This window comes from Varanus komodoensis, unplaced genomic scaffold (assembly GCF_004798865.1).
Source record: "Varanus komodoensis strain SLA01 unplaced genomic scaffold, ASM479886v1 scaffold1, whole genome shotgun sequence".
NCBI lineage: Eukaryota > Metazoa > Chordata > Lepidosauria > Squamata > Varanidae > Varanus > Varanus komodoensis.
In genome coordinates, this window is record NW_025335268.1 from 136,191,428 (window position 1) to 136,210,854 (window position 19,427).

The following is a 19,427-nucleotide window of genomic DNA, read 5'->3' on the forward strand; positions in this document are numbered from 1 at the left end:
AGTGGGTATAATTGCTCCATCTGTGACGGAAAGCAAAGCAGCTCAAATTGGGAGGCTCTGGTAAGTCTGTGTAGCCGTGCCTCTGAAAACAAGCCAGAGTAGCACTTTAAGCTCATTTTCATGTTCAAATGTCTCTTGGGTTCTGTTATTTCATTCCCATGGGAAGCAATGGCACACATACAGGTTGTTGTCACCATTTCCCAAAGGCGTAATGTGCTGGGATGCTTTTGTCAATGCTTTTGGTCAACTGGTTTCAGCAAATGCTCAGTTCCACAGATGTCTTCCATTCTCTCTGTAGTTGCACCAGACAGAGCAAATATATGGTAGGGGTATATTGCTTATTTCACTGGGATCCTGTGCATGTTTAGACACAGTCAACTCCAAGGAAATCAGAGGAACTTACTTAAAAGAAAACACAAACAAGAACCAGTATGCACATAGCTGAGAACTCAGGTTTCCCCCCTTTAACTATCTTCTTCATTTACATAGGTCAGCATTATTTTTGCATTCCTAAATAATACTAAAAGTAGAGCTTTGATAGTTTTTCCTAGATATTGCCTGCATATGTTTATTAGAAAGCTGCAATGCACAATTAGTGTGAAAATGGGCCATTTATAGGTAATGAACTCAGGCTACTTAACTATCAGATACTGGTTTGATGTCCTGATTTGTATTTCTAACCATAGTTCCCTGATTCAGATGTAGAAGAAATTATGATTTAACCAATATCAGCAGAGGAAGCAGGAAAACATGCAGCCCCAATAGTTTACTAGAAGTTCATTATTAAGCCTCAACTGGCCCAATTAGTTTAAATAATCCTCAGCTAAAACTTGCTCCAAACTTTAGTGCAAGGATTTATTTAGATCACTGTGGATACTCACATTGATAAAATGGTCAAAGCATTGTGCCGTCATATCTATGGTAAAAGTGACCATGACCCATTTTTCTCTATTTCCAGCTAGTTGCTATCTTAACCCAGTCCTGCCAAGTAAAAAGTGTAAACATGAGGCCAATGGAAACTTCTGCAAGGCTAGTTAGTGACAACAGCACTCTTAGGTGCCTTGCCAAGTAAATGCAGCCTGAGGATGTGTAAGGTTAAGGGCTACTTCATATATTAAAGTTTTAGTGTACACCCGAGATGTTTTGAAGTTATAGCCTTAGTAGCTGCTCAAGCATAGTAGTTAAGCTACTAAATTGGAATTGGGAAGTCCCAATTTCACCCGTGTCATGAATTTACCAGGTAAGCCATTTTTTTCCTCAGCCTGCCACTGACAATATGACTATAACATTTATCTACTTGACAGGGTTGTTGTAAGGATAAAGAGGCCACATGCGTGAAATGCTAATTATTTCAGCATATACTTATGCAAACAAAATGAGTAGAACTTCAAAAGATGCTGAGAAATTGATTTATTTAAGAACTTGAGAAAGTTTCATGCCTGATGCTTTTTGAAGGGACTCTAACTCTTTATTAGAGGCAACTGTTTATCATTTCATGTCTCTTGAATGAGCTAGTACTCTCTCAAGGAGAAAGTATCTCATGCGGGAAACATGAAATGTTCACATGATCTGACTGCTGGCATTTAATACCAACAAGTTGACAGAGCAGCTTTTAAACTGACCCTTTGGGATAAGCTGGCAGAGGCTTGGAAGCATCCAGTTCAGGATGAATCATTCCTAGAAATTGAGGGTGTAAGTATTTCTGATCATCCAAACAGATGGGTAGGACAGCATCCTATAAAATAGCTCAAAAAAGTCAATCCATCACTCAGAACAAGGATAAAAGAGGACACCAACTTGTATGAGTTTTCCATTCATTGCATTTTATGTATAAATGAAGATTTGGGTATTATTAGCATCTCAGCATATCAGGTTGGCTTCAGCCAGGTGGATCTGCCTTGCTCAACATGCTGTCCAGGTGCTGTTGACAGGCAAATTTGAGACCCTGCTCTTCCTTCTGATGATTCCTTCCTTCAGTCTTTGAATTGAACTTGGACTGCCAGCCCTTCAAATAGAGTCCACTTTAATAATAAGGGTCAGTTCTCTGTGAAAGGGAACACATGGCCACTCCTAGTTTGGGGTAGAAATTGGCAACGATTGGGTTTTTATGACATGACAACCCATCATGTGCGCCCCATCACTCTGGGGTTTTGCATCATGTGGACCATTTTTTTCACAGAATGGCTTGTCTGAAGGCAACAGGCCACCCTGAAAACTCATAACTTGTTTTAGGACTGTTGTACCCAATATGAATTGTAATGTTATCTGAACCTGGGCAATCAACCCAATAAAGAGTATCAGCTATCAGGTGGCTTGTTGCCACTCTTGCCAAGCATGCTTGGACCTCACAAGTACTCTCACAGTGTGGCTTGCATTTGACCCTTTGTGGGAGGTCCGGAGCATAAAACTCTGAATTAAAAAAAATAAATCATTTCTTTTGAAATGACCTGGAGTTTTGATAACTAGCTGTCAAAACTGACAGCTCTAAAACAGGGTAGCTTGTACTCTGCCACTTTGAAGGACCTATCACTAGCTGTCAGATCAGAGATTACCTATCACAGTCACCAAAAAAAAGTGTGGGGGGGGGGGGGACAACAAAGCCATTGCAAGGGCAAAAGGTCTCACAATTATGGCAGATGAAGAGCAGTCAAAACCCTGAAAAACACCCCCACAAAAATATAGGAGGGGCCCTGGAAGATGAAAAAGGGCACACCAACTTCCAGGAGTGAAGGATCAGGAGAAGTCCTTGAGGTTGTCAAATGAAACAAATTTCAAGCAGGACAAACTCTCCACAGATTCACTGTGGGTGTCAATACCAAGCCTCAAAAGTGCTTTAGTTCAGGGGCAAACTATCTGCTTCCCATGACCAGAATGTTCCAGCTGAATTGGAGATAGAAGTATCCAAAGAGTTGCAACGTGTGATTTCAGTTATTTCTACATAGACTGAGTAAATTTGTGTTTGGATCACAATAAAATGGTACATTTCACTGAGGCACAGGGATTATTGTGGGTCTTGGCATGCAAATGAGGGTGATTGTAATACTGCTAGGAAACCTTGTCCCAGCTTCCTTATCAGTTTTGTTTGCTGTTAGCACAAGAAGAGACTTGGGAGCCCCATTCTGCAAAGGCTTTTCCAGTCAAAGGTAGTAACCATCTCTTAAAGGAACAGCTTGAAAATAACACTAAACAGAAGCCTGTCTTGGAATTCGGGTACTTTCTGAGAAAGAGATGCAGATACGTTGCTGATTTGATTTTATAACACAAAGGCGCATATAAACAACCTTTTTCTACCAGAATTTATCTGAATTTTCCCATCCGGCTCAAGAGGATATCATCATGGTTGATTAGCAAACAGAAAATGGAAATCTTGCACAAATCAATACAAGAGCACAGGCTTTAGCTGGGGGGAAAAGGAAAGCAGGCTAAAAGGAAGAAATTCCCAGCATCATACTGCAAAAATCAGGAGCACATTGCTATTTTTTTTAATACATATTTAAATACATCAGGTATGGAGAATTGTTGGATGACAAGAGGGTTAAGGAAATGCAAATAGCATGCAGGGATCACAGAGAAACACAATTATTTGCATCTATTTTCCCTGCAGAAGATAGGCATTGATGGCTGAACTATAGCTAGACCAATATTTTGGCTCAGCATTTTTCAGCAATTTGTGGGGCTTCAGCTAAAAGATGCATTAAGCCCTGTTTGCCATAATTCTTAATCCAACATCTGCTCATTATGCTGGTCTAGTTATACAACATGTCTCCTTTTAGCAATCTTCCATATTTTCAGGGCCACCAAACTGAAAAGTATTAAATATCTCCCTTGCCTCTTCTTTTGCCACATGAAGAACTTGTCCTCCTGATTCAAGTCTCTCATCGTTCTTTGATTTGCTTCAGGTGAAACTCAAATCCTTGTTTCCACTGTCTCCAGTTTTCTCCATTTCTGTCAAACATTAACTTTCTGGGAGGCCTGTAAATGGTTTATTTTTCTTCACTGTTTTACTTTCTGTTTCTCTTTTGACAACATGTAATCTTTGTTGCTGCAAGGTTTATAAACGCATGCCACAGGAGACTGAAGCGTGGAACTATCAAAGCTTAGTGAATACTGTGCAGTTCAGTTGAAGTCAAAATGGCTGCCTGAGGTTTATGTTCTCTGCCCATGTTTCCTCGTGGAATCTCTGCATCGTTTTCTCTCCAAACAACGTGATTCAGTATTAAGTGTTTCTGCATAAGAATAGAGCAAGGCATACTAAAGCAAAAACTGCTGATGTCATTACACTGATCAGAATTGTGCTGATGATAGCTGACCAGGAAACCGATCTTGGGTTGTAGTGGATTGTTCAATGCACACATCAGACAAGTACACAACCACTTGGGAAGGGAAATAGCTAAGTACAAATGACTAAGCCGGGTGAACTTTTAAAATTCTTAGTTGGTGTAGTGTGAATGTGGCCAAAGGCTTTTGACTGGTAATGCAAAGAGTCCTACCTAAAAATGGTTAATATCACAAATCTTTGATGTGATTACTGTGAATATTTCTGGTCACCACAGTGTAAAAGGTATATTCAGTTGGAAATGATGCAAAATGATTGAGAGGCTGGAGCAATTCCCTTATCAGAAAAGGCTGCAATGTTTGGAACTACTTCAGAAAAAAGAATGTAATGTAGAACATGATAGTAGGTTATAAAATTATACATGTTGTGAAGAAAGCAGATAGAAATAAAACAGTCTTGTGTTGAACTTCATGATGAAGTGCAGACTTGAGCCCAGGACTCTCAAGTCTTAGTCCAACACTTTTACCACTGTACCCCATTAGCCATATGTAGAGAACATATGTGCATATTCAGTGATTGGGGGTTTCATTCAGTTCTATTGCCAGAGGCTTGAATGGCGATAAAGGATTTTTATCACATGTGTTATCTACCTTACTTAGAGCTATGGTGTTTGTGTAAACAGCATCTGTACTCAGTACTTGTGATTGTCTTTAATTTCCTTCTGACCCCAAAATATGCAATGCTCCCCATCACAATTACCAAATGCACTGTACATAAACTCTCTCAATGAAAATATGGAAAATGCTATGGATCAATGACTACTAATCATGTTGTCTAGGTACTACCTGCAATTTCCAAGGAACCATGACTTGAAATAGCTGCAGGGAACAAGAGCCAGAGAGAGCTACTGCCCTTTGTCCATTGCAGGCATCCTATGGATATCCAGCTGCTCACTGTAGGAAACACAATGCTGAATTAAAGAGACCTTGGTTCTGATCTCACAAGGCGCTTGCTATGTTCTTACATTTACAATTATCTTAACTCCAATGAAGACTTAGGCTATACTCAGAGCACAGCAGTCTTAACTAACTTTTCTGTTGTGCTTCAATGAAATGGTTTCCCAGCATCTATCCTGCATTCTCTGATTATTGGAAGGGGTGCTGCTTCCTTTTTTCCTGAAATGTGAAGCAAAACATGAACATGTAAGTGAAACAAGTAAGGCCCAAGCTAGAGCTGCAGCAGCCTCATTTGTTGGCTGATGTGTATCTGCCTTATGCATGTATGAAACTGGAAGTGGGAAACTGAATTTTCACATCAGCAAGGTTACTGGATAGTCAGGGCCAGAACAAAACAATTTGCTGCCTGAGGCAATGTGGCACACGCAGCCTCCATTTCCTATAAAAAGGTTGACTGGACAGGAGCCGAGTGAGGAAAACACTTGAAGATATAATGTGTTTGTGGCTCATGTCTAGTTTGGCCATGAATGTTCAATGAGTCCTATATTGTACAGGTATATGGGCCAAAGAGGCAGGATGTGAGAGCCCAGGTTTGCCAATATGTGATGTGTAAAAATAGTTATAAGGACATTGCATGGAATTGCTAGACATTTAGTTACGTAACATGGTGTCCCATCTTCATTGTTTCCTCAGGCTGTTGGCACTGTCCATTCTAAAAGAAACATATTTCTCCTGAAAGAGGACTTTGAACTTTCCGGAGTATAATTGCACCATCTGTAATGGGGAAAGCCACATGACTCAGAAAGAAATCTTAGGTAAGCCTATGACTATATGGACCATAAGTGTTACTTTTCCCACTTCATATGCTGCAGCGCTTAGAAAAACTCCAGGATGACTGCAGTTGGAGCTTGAGGCAGAACATCTTTTTCCTGGCTGACATGGTACCCTTCACAGAGAAATGTGATTTTGGACTGCTTATCAGTTCTTTCCATTTTTGCCCTGCTTGTACCTTTCCCTTTCCACTCAGATGCATACAGCTTATGATCTAAGTGCTGCTCTTTGCCTAATGATTTTTGTGAGTGACATATTATAAGATGCAATTTATTGTATTCATATAATTTTGCCAACATAGCATCCCTTAGGTTATTGCAACTGTTTTAGCAATGTGGCTCAATTATGCATATATGTATATGTATGTATGTATATGTATATTATGACATATACAGCTTTGATTTCTCATTTTATTAAGGCAGAAATGAATTGTTTCCCTTGGCACAGGATGCAACTAGCGGTAATTTTGCCCTGTTACTTCTAAGTAATGTGACAATATTCCTTTGTTTCATTCCTGCTTTTTATGAACCTGCATATTAACTCCTTTTTCATTAGCAGAGAGAGATAAATTTAAAAATGTGCAGAGTGCTTGGTATTTTCAAAGCAAACTCAGTGAGGTGGGGAACGAGAGATTTGCATGAACTGTTTGAAGAGGGTAGGAGTGAAGAGCTTGAGGACTGAACCAAAATGGAAATGACCTTTCGCAATACAGCAGGAGAATCTCTTTGCTTAGCTGGATGGGTGTCTGGCTTTGTATAACAGCAAATATTAATTTAGAATCTTAATTGACTTTGTGCATGGTTACTGTGCCTTTTTTGTGTTAATGTTCTTCTAATGAAGGAAGCTATTAGTAAAACCAAATGTCGCAAGTATTTAGCATTGTACATACTCTGAGTTAGCTAAATGGCTTATGGTAGCAAAGTTAAGCACAAATATGCATGATTGCAGAACGGTGCCTCTATATATTAGTGCAAATGTTATTCTGGCTGCTGGGCAAGTTTTTGGTTGCCTGTTTATGCCTTCGGTCTTACAGGTATAAATTAAGGTGGAGTTGGGTGGTGTAATGGAAAAGCCACCAGAATATTCTCAAAAACATGTGATCATGCTGCCCCTGCCCCACACAGCTGCTTTATGAAGTGTAGCTGAAGCTATATAGCACTATTCTCAGATAATAGCTTTGCTTTATTACTTTTTGGGATTCTTTAAAAAAGTGGCCTCAGGAATAAAGTATTAAAATAAAACCAGATTCTCTCTTTCTAAGTAAAGGGTTTTTTTTTTTTACAAACCAGTCATGTGATCTGTCTGAAGCAGTCAATTGCATACTTCCAAAAAAAGAAGGGATGCATCACCTATAAGAGTGCATAAAAGGGAGTTCAGATTAGCATAAAATTGCACATCCAAATGTATATCTTTCTACTCAAATACAGAAAGAACTACTATAATTTAAATAGACCTGCAATACCTCTTACCGTGGCTTGGATAATTGGCTCAGTGCCAACAGGCAGATTCAACCCCCATCCCCAGCTTGCTTGCCTTTCTGATGGATTCTCACAAACTGCGTTTAAAAAAAAAACAGCACTTCAAATAAGAAGAGCGTCCTCAACGGACTAGGGCACAGGCCTACTGTAGACCAACCTGAGATGCCATTTGCAAGACCCAGGCCCAGCATATGCAGTGAGCTGGAAGAAGTAGTAAAACTTCATTTCCTGAAGAACACCACTTCAGGCTCTTAAAGAGCATGATTTCATTCTTACCTGTAAAATGTTCTCCATCCATGTAAAAAGCTAATAGTTTAGGGAAGAAGATTCAGCTTAGTGTGTTCCCTGATGAACTGTTTTTCTGTATTCAGGGTTGTGGCTCCTGCTGCCAGCACCTTTTTTTTGCAGGTGGGGGGAGGTTGCTACAGGGTGGGTGAAGCTTTTCCATTTGATCCCTCTCTATTCTTATCCCTCTCCTAGTGGGCACACACATGGTACCTGAAGTGTTCCTTCTTCACCCCTTGCAAATCTCCCAGTGTAGATTTGTTCCAAGGGAAGAAAACTCTGAAATGATTCTTTTGTGTGACGCAGTCTTTCTTTGGGTTTGTTTCCTTAGTGGAAATAGGCAGAGAAAACATGGTGGATATTTCTGGCTTGAAGGGGGGAGTGGGGGGGGGAGTAGAGGAGGGGTCAAAGAGCTTAAAGATGCAATCCTATGTATATTTAGACCGAAAATAAATCCTACATTTCCCAGCATCCCCCTGCCAGCCATGCTGAGTGGAGAATAGTGGGCGTTGTGGGACTTCTTTCTGTCTAGACATGCATGGGATTGTGCTTTTAGCCAGTAAAGTATCGGAAGTTATGTATGTTTTTAACTCTCTCCATTAAATATTAATCTGTTAATATTTGCAGTCTTCTGGGAGTTATTTCTCCTCCAAGTATATGTATGGCAGCTAGTTATAAATGTAAATAAAGTTCTTATGGGAAAGAAAATAGCCAGACCTCAAACTTTATAGAGTCTGTGGGGTCTTACTTGGAAGGACATTGTGCCAAATAATAGGCTTTGGCCAGGGATGTGTGTCATCTAGTCTTGGGGCGATGTCACTTGTGGATGTGTGGATTAGTTAGTTGGACGAAAACTGTCTGCCATTAGTACGTTTGCTCCTTGCCTTTCTAGTTCACAACACGGAGCAGGAGCAGGTTGCCCAGCACATCAGGAAGCAACAAATGCCCCCTTTCAAGAGGGAACAATCCTGAACAAAGTTGGAGTAAAGTTGGTCATGAGGCTACTCCCAATTGGTTCACTAGTCTTTAATGCCCCCTTTCAAGGCAGTGTGTTAAAACATTCAAAATATAAGATACAATTGAACTAAGGCAATGGCATATAACATTATATTCCAATAAAAAAATAGATGCAGCTGTTTAACAGTAAAACACATAGAGACCAACACTATTGACCAGTGAAAAATTATCCAGGTCATTAAAACCCATTTAGAAAGAGTAAGATGAGAATCCAAGTTTACTTCCCATGGAAGCCATTTTGTAAGGATTATTTCAGAAAGAAGAAGCATTTCATAATGAACATTCGCAGAAAAAGCCTTATATATTATGTCCGCCAAACTGATGGACCTTAATGGCAAGATTTTAAGCAGAACCTTAGTAGTCTGCTTAAAACAGGTGTGTACAGATGCAAGCTGGCCTTAACGGGCTTTAACAATTGTCAGCAGCACTTTTAACTGAGCCTGAAAAGGCGCAAGGAAGCATGCCATCTGGTACAGAACTATTGTTTTGTGCTTTGATTCCATAGACCCCATGTAAAAATGTAGCTGCTGAAGTTTCTAAGCAATCTTGAAGTCAGCTCCTTGCAGAGCACAACACCTATAACCTAAGCTAGATGTTAAAAGATCATGAATGCCTGTAACAAGGTCTGCTTTTTCTAGGCAGCAACAAAGCTGGTGAATAAAGCAAAGCTTGATAGATGGCATTTGGATGAAGCCTCAGCTTGTTTGCCCTCATCCATCCCAAAACAACCTTTAAGTCTAGACACCTGTTCAAGGTTTCTACATTCTCTCTGGGGCTGATTAGAGAAAATGACATCAGCATGCCATGTATCTACTGATGGTACTTCTGGCCAAATCTCTGTATGACCTCTACCTACAGTTTAATGTTGATGTTCAAAACCATGAGGGACAAGATGAAACTTGGAGGTACTTCAAAGTCCAATAGTCAGTGGAGTGGCATATGACTGACCTAGCACTTCTGGAATCATCTGTCTAGAAGGGACTAGATCTATGCTTCTCATTCCTACTCTAGCTAGACAACCTAGAAAGATATCATGGTCAATGGCAGTGAAAGCTGCAAAGAAGTCCTGAAAAACTAAGTCCAGAGAAATCTCCCCACTACCAGGGCCCCAGCTGTCCTTTCCACAGTATTCATCTTCACCAGGGTGTCCAATGGTGATCACTTTTCAAAACTAGGCCAGAATCTATATTTTTAAAAATACAGACAATTCATATCATATACAACCACCTCTTAAATGATGTTGATGATCTAGATCAGCTTTCCCCAATCTGATGCCTTCTAGATGTTTTGAATAGTAAGTCCCATAAGTCCAGCCAGTATGGCAATACAGAGGGAAGATGGGAGTTCTTGCCCCAAACTTTTGGAGGACATTAGGCAAGCAAAGTCTGATATAGAAGCAATTTAGCTTAGGTTACAAACCTAGATTTGATACAGAAATGGCTTTTGTTGTCCTGACTGATCATATGTTCCAAGAGAAGAAAATGTTTTGCTAATTTCCCCAGAGCTTTTTATGGTTCTTGATATCTGTTATTGTATTAATTGAGGTTTAGGGTTAGTGTTAATGTTAGTGCAGTGTTCCCAGTGTTCTGGTGTTTCAAGTAGCAACTGGAAGCACCGTTCTCCAGCAGTTCTTACCACATGCCTATGGTATTTTCCTGAAGGTGAGAGAAGTGCTTTCTTCTGTGGAAGTGATATTCTCAGTTTTGCACCTTTTTCTGGTTGATATCTCCATAAAACCTCTGAGCATGATCATCCTAAGGTTTCTTTCGGTCCATGCTATGGACAAACAACCTTGCACAGTTTTGAGTGGTCTTTTGTAAATACTGCACAGATAGGACCAGAATGATCTTTGAGTCTGGTATGCACAAAAGCACTATTTAACTGTCCTAAAGATGGCAATGATAATACTGTTATAAATCTTCAAACAATCTCATGTTAATGGGAACTCAGTCTATGCCAATATAGCGATGGCTGCTTTGAACCAATTTTGACATGGAAAGCCCAAGCATTTTCAGCACACATACATACGAAGAAGGTAACTCTTAGAAAGCAGAGCAGATCATACCACTGCTATAATAAAATGTCATACATGCATCTCCTTTTGCTGAAATACTTCTGCCTCAGGTAACTGGAGAATTAGAATTCAGTGCTTGTTGGCTCTAATAGATCTATTGATATTTCTGGCCTTGGAAGTAAGTTCTTTTATTTATTTTTACAAGTCAGTGTATTGAATAATCTCTCCCATCACTTCACACAGTTAAAGCAGACACCTTAACTGCAGAGCAAACAAAAAAAGTAGCACTGGTTACAGTTCTGTCTTACTAGCTCCTGGGAATTAAAATAACAGGCAATCTTGAAAGGGAGCCACTGTAGTGTGAAATGCACAAGGCCAACCCATAATAAAAACAGTGCTTTTCTCCAGCAACTGTGAACAGGGATAACCAGACCTTGCAACCCTTCAAAGGAATCACATGACAAGCCAGAGCAGCTTTTTGAATGAGGATGAAACCAGCCGGCATCCCCCATGGAAGGATGACCTTTAAAGGTTCAGTGTGAATGGCAACAGCAGAGAATGGCTTCTGACTCCAAGGAACTGACAGGGCGAGGCATTTGTTGGAGGTTAGTTGCCAGCAGCTACTCTGTTACTGAAAAGTCATAATGTAATGCAGCATTCTGACTTCAACAGCTCCAGGGAAGGCAATTTCTTGACATTGCAGGGCAGAAAAAGCACTCTTCATCCTCATAGACTCTGCCAGCCTCACTTTCATCTCCGTTTTCCCAGCTTCACAAAGGCATAATATCTAAAATAAAAGGAGGCTATGCTCAAGTCTGCTTAGAATTACAATGCTTGTCCATCATCTATGAAAGGGAACACACCTTTCACCACCCAGTGGTGAAAGCACAGTGCCAGACCATGCCTTGGCCCTGCACAGACGAGTCTGGCAGAACCATCAGAGCCTTCTTCACCTCCAGTGTGGAAGTTTTCCCCTTAGTCTGTTTGTTTGAAGGAAACCACAGCTTGCTGTTTCATGAGAAATGCTGCTCACAAATTATGGCTCACAGGCCATAGTCAGATGAAATGACAAATTATGGTTCACCTGGAGAAAAGGGAGAGAAAGCTGCTACACACCAGAAGGGCTGTGGCATCCCAGAAGATGGGATGAACAAGCTTGAGGCTCTGACAAATGGCAAACCACAGTGCAGTGTTACATAAGGACCATTTTTCCTGCGTAGCCAACAGCAGGGCCACCCTGAACAATCCACATCCATGGGCAGCCCTTAAGGTGGCCAATTGCTGACCCCCATCTGGGTGACTTCCTCTGGTCCTCTGCGTATATCGCTCTGCTCTTTTCAGTTCACAACCTCTTCCTCTCCCTCTTCTTCTGTTTGTAGTTCAGGGTGTTCCGTTGCTGTACCACTACCTGGATAGGGTTAAGGGTTAGGACAGGCAGGCAGGCTAGCTGAATGCCCATCCAACAGGCCCACAAGGCATCCTCTAAAGGGCAGGACAAGGGTCAAGGATGACAGGAGGTGCAATCCAACAAAAGGCAAAACATGGCATTACTAGACTTATCTTTCAGCAGAGTGGTGTAGCTGCTGGGAGCAATGCTATCGCAGTAATTGAATTCTGCAGCCTGGTAGGTCAGCAACAGGTAACAACAAGCCCAACAAGTGACAACAAGCACAGAGTCAGGATGTTAACTGAAACAAATGAAAGAACCCAAACAAAATGATAATGTAGAAATAAACAATGCAATCTTAGGAGGAACATAAAAATATCTGAGCAGATTAATAGGCAAACCAGGAGTAATTCAAAACAGGAATGATTTATTTAATGTAATGAAATATTATGGAATGATGAACAATCAAAGCAATTTAAATATTTCTAGATACTGTGAAAATGTTCCACTAATCATTCCTGTCATTTTTACTAAGGGTTTGTAAATGGTTGTTCTGATGCCAGATCTTAATCCTTCTAGGCTGGAGACTAGAATATAAGGATATCATTCAAGAATCTTTTTTTATATAAATTTTTTATTAGAATTTTAAACTAACACTTAAAAACATCAAACATTATATGCATCGGATTTACTGGGTTAACCTCCTACTACATATTTTTTAACATTCTAAGGTCAAATTCAAATCAATTTATAATAATTTAAAAACATCTCTAAGTTTACGCCAAGTCCCGTTTCTCCAGCCAATTATAAAAAGAGTCCCAAGTTCAATAGAAATCAGTATCCTCTTTCTCCTTCAACGATAAAGTCAGTGTATCCATTTCTGCTCAGTCCAAGATCTTTCTTAGAATCAGTCCATCGGTGGGCAGCTCCTCACTTTTCCAATATTGAGCAAATGCAATCCTCGCTGCTGTAATTAGGTGCAGCATCAGATACATTTCCTGTCTGTTAACGTCTTCCGGTATGATGCCTAACAAGAAAACTTTGGGTTTAAAAGCAAAGGGTTTTTGTAATATTTCTTCCATCTATGTATTTTAATCCAATATTTTTTCGCCTTATCACAAGTCCACCACATATGATAAAAAGTACCCACTTTATGTTTACATTTCCAACATCTATTTGACATATTTGGAAACATCTTAGCTAATCGACTTGGTGACAAATACCATCTATAAAACATTTTATATAAATTTTCTTTATACAAAGTTGCTAATGCTACCTTAATATTTCTTTCCCATAGTTTTTGCCACTTTTCTGGTTCAACATTAAATCCAAAGTTTTGTGCCCATGTTATCATAGTTAGGATATCATTCAAGAAACTTGTGGCATTTTAAGAATGAACAGGTGCGTGATGGCATAAGCTTTGTGCTGCAGTCCACTAAAATTGGCAATTGTCAAAATTTTATCTTTCCTGATCAAATTCTCCAATCTGCTCCAACCTAATCTGATATTCCATACTGGAAATTCTTCCCTAGCTCTGCTTTACTAGGAAAGGCTTATGCGTCCAGAGAGATCAAAATCAGTGGGCCTGAACACTGATGTTTCACTTCTCATACCACTATATTCCTAACATAAAAATCCACACAGGGACCCCGAGACCTAGCTGCTTTAACATAACATATTAAGGCTGCCAACTAACGCCATATAGCAGGGCTGGTAGATGGATCTCCAAATGTTGGACTTCAACTCTCATTAACCTTAACCAGCATGGCTAATGGTCAGGGATGACAATTAAAGAAGCAGTTAACAACATCTAGAGGATCACAAATTCCTCATCTTTACATTGTAGCTTAAACTGTTAAAAGTAATCACTGTAGCATAGAGATGGAGAATGTATCCCAGAGCACTCCCAGTTTTGCCTGTCAGAAGGCAATGTCCTGCCCTGCTCTGCCCTGCCCGCCCGCCCCCCTCTCTCCCTCCCTCTTCCTTCCTTCCTTCCTTCCTTCCTTCCTTCCTTCCCTCCCTCCCTCCCTCCCTCCCTCCTGGTAAGAAAAAAAGATGGAAAGAGTGGTGATAAAACAAATGAGGTCTACAAGCAGAGGGGAACAATCAAATTCCATGCATGAGACAATGCAGTTGCACAATAAATAGATACCTCATCCAGAAAAGGAGACAAAGCACTTGCTATCTCATCTACACTAGACATGCATCTATCTGTTTAAAGACCCCATTAAGCTCCAAGCTTTCCAAACCAACTCTCCAAACTAAAGGTAAGACATGGAAAGACTTTAAAGAATGAAAATTAGCAACATGAACAGCAGATGGGTTGTCACCTCAGAACAAGTCTTGCTACAAAACTCTTCCCCAGCCACGCTGCAGCCAAAATTGCAGGATGGGAGTGAGGAAAAAATCCATTCTGGAATGAGACCAGTACCAAAACTACGGCCATGGCTCCATTCACCATTGCGCATGGAAGACCACTTTGCTCAAATGAGAGCAGGAAAAGAGCTTGCATGACTCTTGCTCCTACTTCTTGCTTTGTGCGCTTATCACACCATCACTCCATGTAATTCACAAAATTCTATAGAGAGGCCAGACAGCATCATTTTTCCTTTATATCCTTCCATGTTTTCCCACTGCTGCTTCTAATCTTACTGCAGAAAACCCACTAAGGAATAAAAGACAGAACTATTTCACAGTGACTTGGTTCTCATGTAATGTCAAAACATGGTTTGACTAACTGGTTTGTTGAATTGTGTGTTGTTACCTGCAGCTCTAGAACAATGGGTTAATTATGGGCTGTTAACTGTGAAAAACCAGTAAAGATAATTCTGGGTTCTGAACTGTAGAACTTGTTTACACCATAGGTTGTTACAAGCAAAGTAGGAACCAAGGATCCTTCATGACTTGCTTTGGCAGGCTAAAGAAGCAATAAGAAAGAGCAGCCAAAAACCCCATTGACTTTACATGCCAGTACTGCAGTACCACAGTGGGATACGGGGGAGTGAACAGGAAAAGGAGAAGGGAAACAACCCAGGGATTGAGAAAACAAATCATGGTTTTTCATTCATCTACCAAACACACCCCGGGAGGGGCAACAAACCATTGCTTAAATAAGCAAAGTACTGGCACTATGTGTGAACCAAGCCATTGTCTTATCTCCATCATGAGGCACCATAAATCTCACAGTGGTGGTTTCAAATGCTGAGGTGTCATGACATCTGCCTGGCCCTCATAAGCAGTAGCTCCTGAGGGTGCTGCCTCTATATGACAGCAGACTTCCTCCCCTAACAAGCCTCCCCATGGCAGCAAGGAGCCCTTCTTCATCTGTACTCTTCTAACTGTACCTCTGCTGAGTGTGTGCAAATGAAACTAAACTGGACACATTTATATTCTAAACACATCAGCTCTTTGTGGTGTGTGTGTTTTAGTAAAGTAACTCTGAGTTCTGTTGATGATAAATAGGTCAGCTTGATTTAGATGAACTGATTTATATAGGCTCTGTGATAGTGATATGGTCAGGATATTAGAGAGACAACGGAAACTTCCAGGATTTTGCTATGTAAGATGCTCTCTCTAGTGTACAGTTCACATTTGTGCACCTTCACAAGAGGCGGTATTTCTCTAGTATTCACTGTTGTGCTGGTAAGAATATCTCTAATGTGTTTCAGCCTATCGACTGTAACACATGCCAGTTTAAAAGTCAGCCAGGATTATTATTTTTGCAATACTGTCTTACAACAGGTAAATTGTGTGCATATTTGAAAAGGCTTCATTTAAGCATGAAGTCATTGATACCCCAGCAGTGGCTTTGATACTGCCAGGGACCAAAGACAGTAAATGCTGTCTTGCCGAAATTATGCCTGCTTAAATATAGGTTATATCTCTTTTTTTCAAAGCACTGTAACTCTCAGGAATGTAATATTGTGATATCACTTGTAAGACAAGTAATTGGATAGGGAGATAGCTGTATGGGAACGTCAGATTAAAAGAAGAATTTAAATAACATAGGCTTTTTATTTTCTTCCTTTTCATCATGAATCTGGCTCCAGAGATTTGGCAAGCTGGGGTGATGTTCAGCTCCTGCCTTTTCCTTCCCTGCTGAGGGAAGCCGGCCAGGGAAATGGATCTAGCACAGTACCTGATGGAAGAGAGGGCAAAGACGATTCTTTGGTTAAATAAAGCAGTAAATCCTCGGGGGGCTTTGGTTTGTCTTGGGTTTGTTTTTCAAGCAAACCTCTCAAATCCCAAATCTGCTGTTGTCTCAGTAGCTTCCAAAGAAGAAAATGGAAAGGCTTTGATGAGATGATGAGAGGGAAGTGTATATAGTGGCATGTGTTTAAAGCAGCCTCCTTATTGCACTTTTAAAGATTCTATAGAACCTTTCTTTAAATGCAAAAGGCAGGCTGTCAAAGCTACTAAGTAGGATTCTGGTGACCCTTTTTTAATGTTCCATCCATTGCTCTGTGAAAATTTATTAAACCTGAAAAAGCTTTGAGAGTTATGAACAAATGCTGTGCTTTAAAAAAAAACCCTTCCACTTTTAAAAACCATTTCCATTCAATTTGATAGAAAAGAAATTGCTTCCAAAAAGAACTGTAAAGGAGAGGAGAATTTTTAAGAAATTCTCATGGGCTGGATGCAGGGTTCTGTTACTTGCTTCACGTCTGAAGTGACTGAAAAGAGTGTGTGAATGTCTTTCACTGCCCACTTAGTTCTGTGGCAGCCTGCAGCTTTCTGGCAATTTAAGCAGAGCTGGAGCATCAGAGGCTCCACTCCCCAGCAAGTTGCTTTCCCAGGGACCCACTCCCTGCCAGCTCCCCTCCTTCTTTCTTATGTCTGCTGCAGCAACTCCTCCTCTTAGCCCAGCCCTGCTGGAAAAAGCAAGTGCACAGCACTTGCCGGGGAAGGGCTGGGGATCCAGCCCTGCCCTTCACGTATTAGAGGAGGGCTCATCCATTTCTTTACCATTTGTACAGAAGATGGTGTGCAGCCGCTCTCTATTTATAATCCATCAAAAATGAAAACATGCTCTTGCTTACATCCGCATTACTTTTTTTAGGCAAACACATGAAACATTTGAGATGTGTACCTTTAAAAGGTAACATGTGAATCAGCCCTGTGAATCAAAGGGCTAGGCCAGAGAGAGAGAATCCACTAGTCTTCCCAGCTAATGTTCTTATGTAAAGCACTTAATTTGGTTTCTTCTGAGTAGGTCATATTCTGGAGATTAGAAACAGTCGGAGCATCTTTGCCTATTATTCTCTCTCTCTTCAGTAAAAACTCTTTTCACCTTCTGCTCCCACATCTCTCATCTTTTCAAATGCCAGCAGCATGCTTGTGTTAGGAAGAGCGGCTCTAGATCTCTGATTATATTCTGGCCAGTGAGTGGGATGGCTTAATCTGCCTGAGCAGTTTATAGCACTGGGCATTAAACGTGCTACACGCCCACACAAAGCTATTTTGGAGAAAACCTCCCTTATCCTGACAAGGACCTGAGTTTTGCACAAGCAGAACAGAAATTGGTTTCATGTAGACCAGCCTTTCCCAACCTAGCTACCCCCCCTTAATTCCTTGGATTACAATCCCCATGATCCCCAGCCAGTAGGACCATGCTTCCTGGGGATCATGGAGCTTATAGTTGGGGATATAGTTGGGCAGGGCACCAGGAAGGCTATTTTAAACTTGCTAAGAAGTATGTCTCACTAAACTTCTGTAAAAACAGACATAGGATTATGCAGCAAGTGTTGGATTTGGCAATCTACATGACCTTACAGTCAAAAACAGACATTATCTTAAATCTGTCTAGCTGCTACATCTTTTACCCCATTTTTATTCTGGAATAGGCACAGTGGAAGCCCCATTTCCACTGCATCCCCAGTGTGTGGGCAGAGATTTTTTTCACATGCCTACGCTACAGTAAAAAATAAAGCGGCATTGGTAGCATCGTTAGGTCAATGGGAGCACTGCTGCATCTGGGCCCTGGCAAGCCTCATCCCCCAGCCCTGAGGTGGGAGACAGTGTGCAGCTGGGCCCATCTCTCCCCCCTCATCCTGGCAAGCTCCCTTTCCCTTGTGGCTCTTGCTGCCGTGTTGGTCCTAGAACTCCACATCCCTTTCTTCCAGCCCCTTGATTCCCCATGTAGCTTCTCTGGTGATAGCAAATGTAAGGGAAGGAGGGCAGTGATGAACGGAACACGGAAGCCCTGCTGGTTGCTCTCCTCCATGGCAAATAGTGGAGAATAGCTAGCACAGTTCTCAGAGCACTGGCTGAAGTGGCAGGGCAGCTACGGTGGGCCTTCTTGGTCGCGTGGCGGGGGGAGCAGTGTGGTCCCTGCCCCAGTGCAGTCACTTCACTCTGCTTCATGGAAGGTACAGGCAGGCCCTATTACTTTTTATTTATTTAATTTCTATACTGCCCAATCGCCAGAGCTCTATACCAGCATGGATGATAAGCTTTTCTCAGACTTAGTGTTGTCCCACCTGCGTGGAGGAGATCATAACTTCCCTTGCTGTGAAAGAAAGAATGACATTCAGAATTTAGAGATGCCTGGATTACTGCAGTGAATGGGGCTAGTAGTTCTAGACAGAGAGCAACATGCAGAGACCCCTGCTGATACTCTGATAGTAATCCAGGCAGCTGCATATTTTCAAAAGGACTAACTCCATATGAGAAACTTTGATTCAGCTGGAGGCAGAAAAGCCTGGACAGTTTTTCCTTCTAAATTCACCTCTGTGATTTTTTTCACTTGGCTTTTGGTTTTGAGCCTTTAGGGCAAGTGAGGTGCATTTCTTTTTCTCTCCCTCCTTGCATCCTTCTGTTCTTCTCTTAAAGAAAATTGGTGCTTTATTCATGGAAATCTATATAAACAAACAGCATCATGGAAAGAAATTTGCTTGAGTTTTGCCTTGCATTCTCTTCTCATACACCCGACTGTGTATGATTGAAGTTCTCTCTATTAATGAATGTAAACGCGGTCTTACTCCAACAGAACAGTGGCTTGCCAAACCCAGATTCTGGAGGCTCAAAGCAGCTGTGTGTATCTGGAAGATGTACCAGGCTGTACTCCTACTTGCACTTACTTGGAAGTAGGTCCTGTTAAACTCATGTGTGGAACAGTCATGTCGAGGATGGAACTGTGTGAGTTTTAGCCACATGAAACCCTCTGTGCTTTTCTGAGTCCCCC

General features: G+C 41.1%; 1 protein-coding gene across 1 annotated transcript in view; it reads left to right on the forward strand.

Moving 5' to 3' along the window:
• The first annotated feature begins 6,010 nt into the window (after window positions 1-6,010).
• MAGI3 (membrane associated guanylate kinase, WW and PDZ domain containing 3) overlaps window positions 6,011-19,427 on the forward strand; it is a 265,966-nt gene continuing 252,549 nt past the window's right edge. Inside the window, exon 1 of the mRNA XM_044447426.1 lies at window positions 6,011-6,047. Within this exon, the coding sequence (XP_044303361.1) occupies window positions 6,026-6,047 (22 nt within the window). The 5' untranslated portion in view covers window positions 6,011-6,025. The remainder of the gene's footprint in view (window positions 6,048-19,427) is intronic.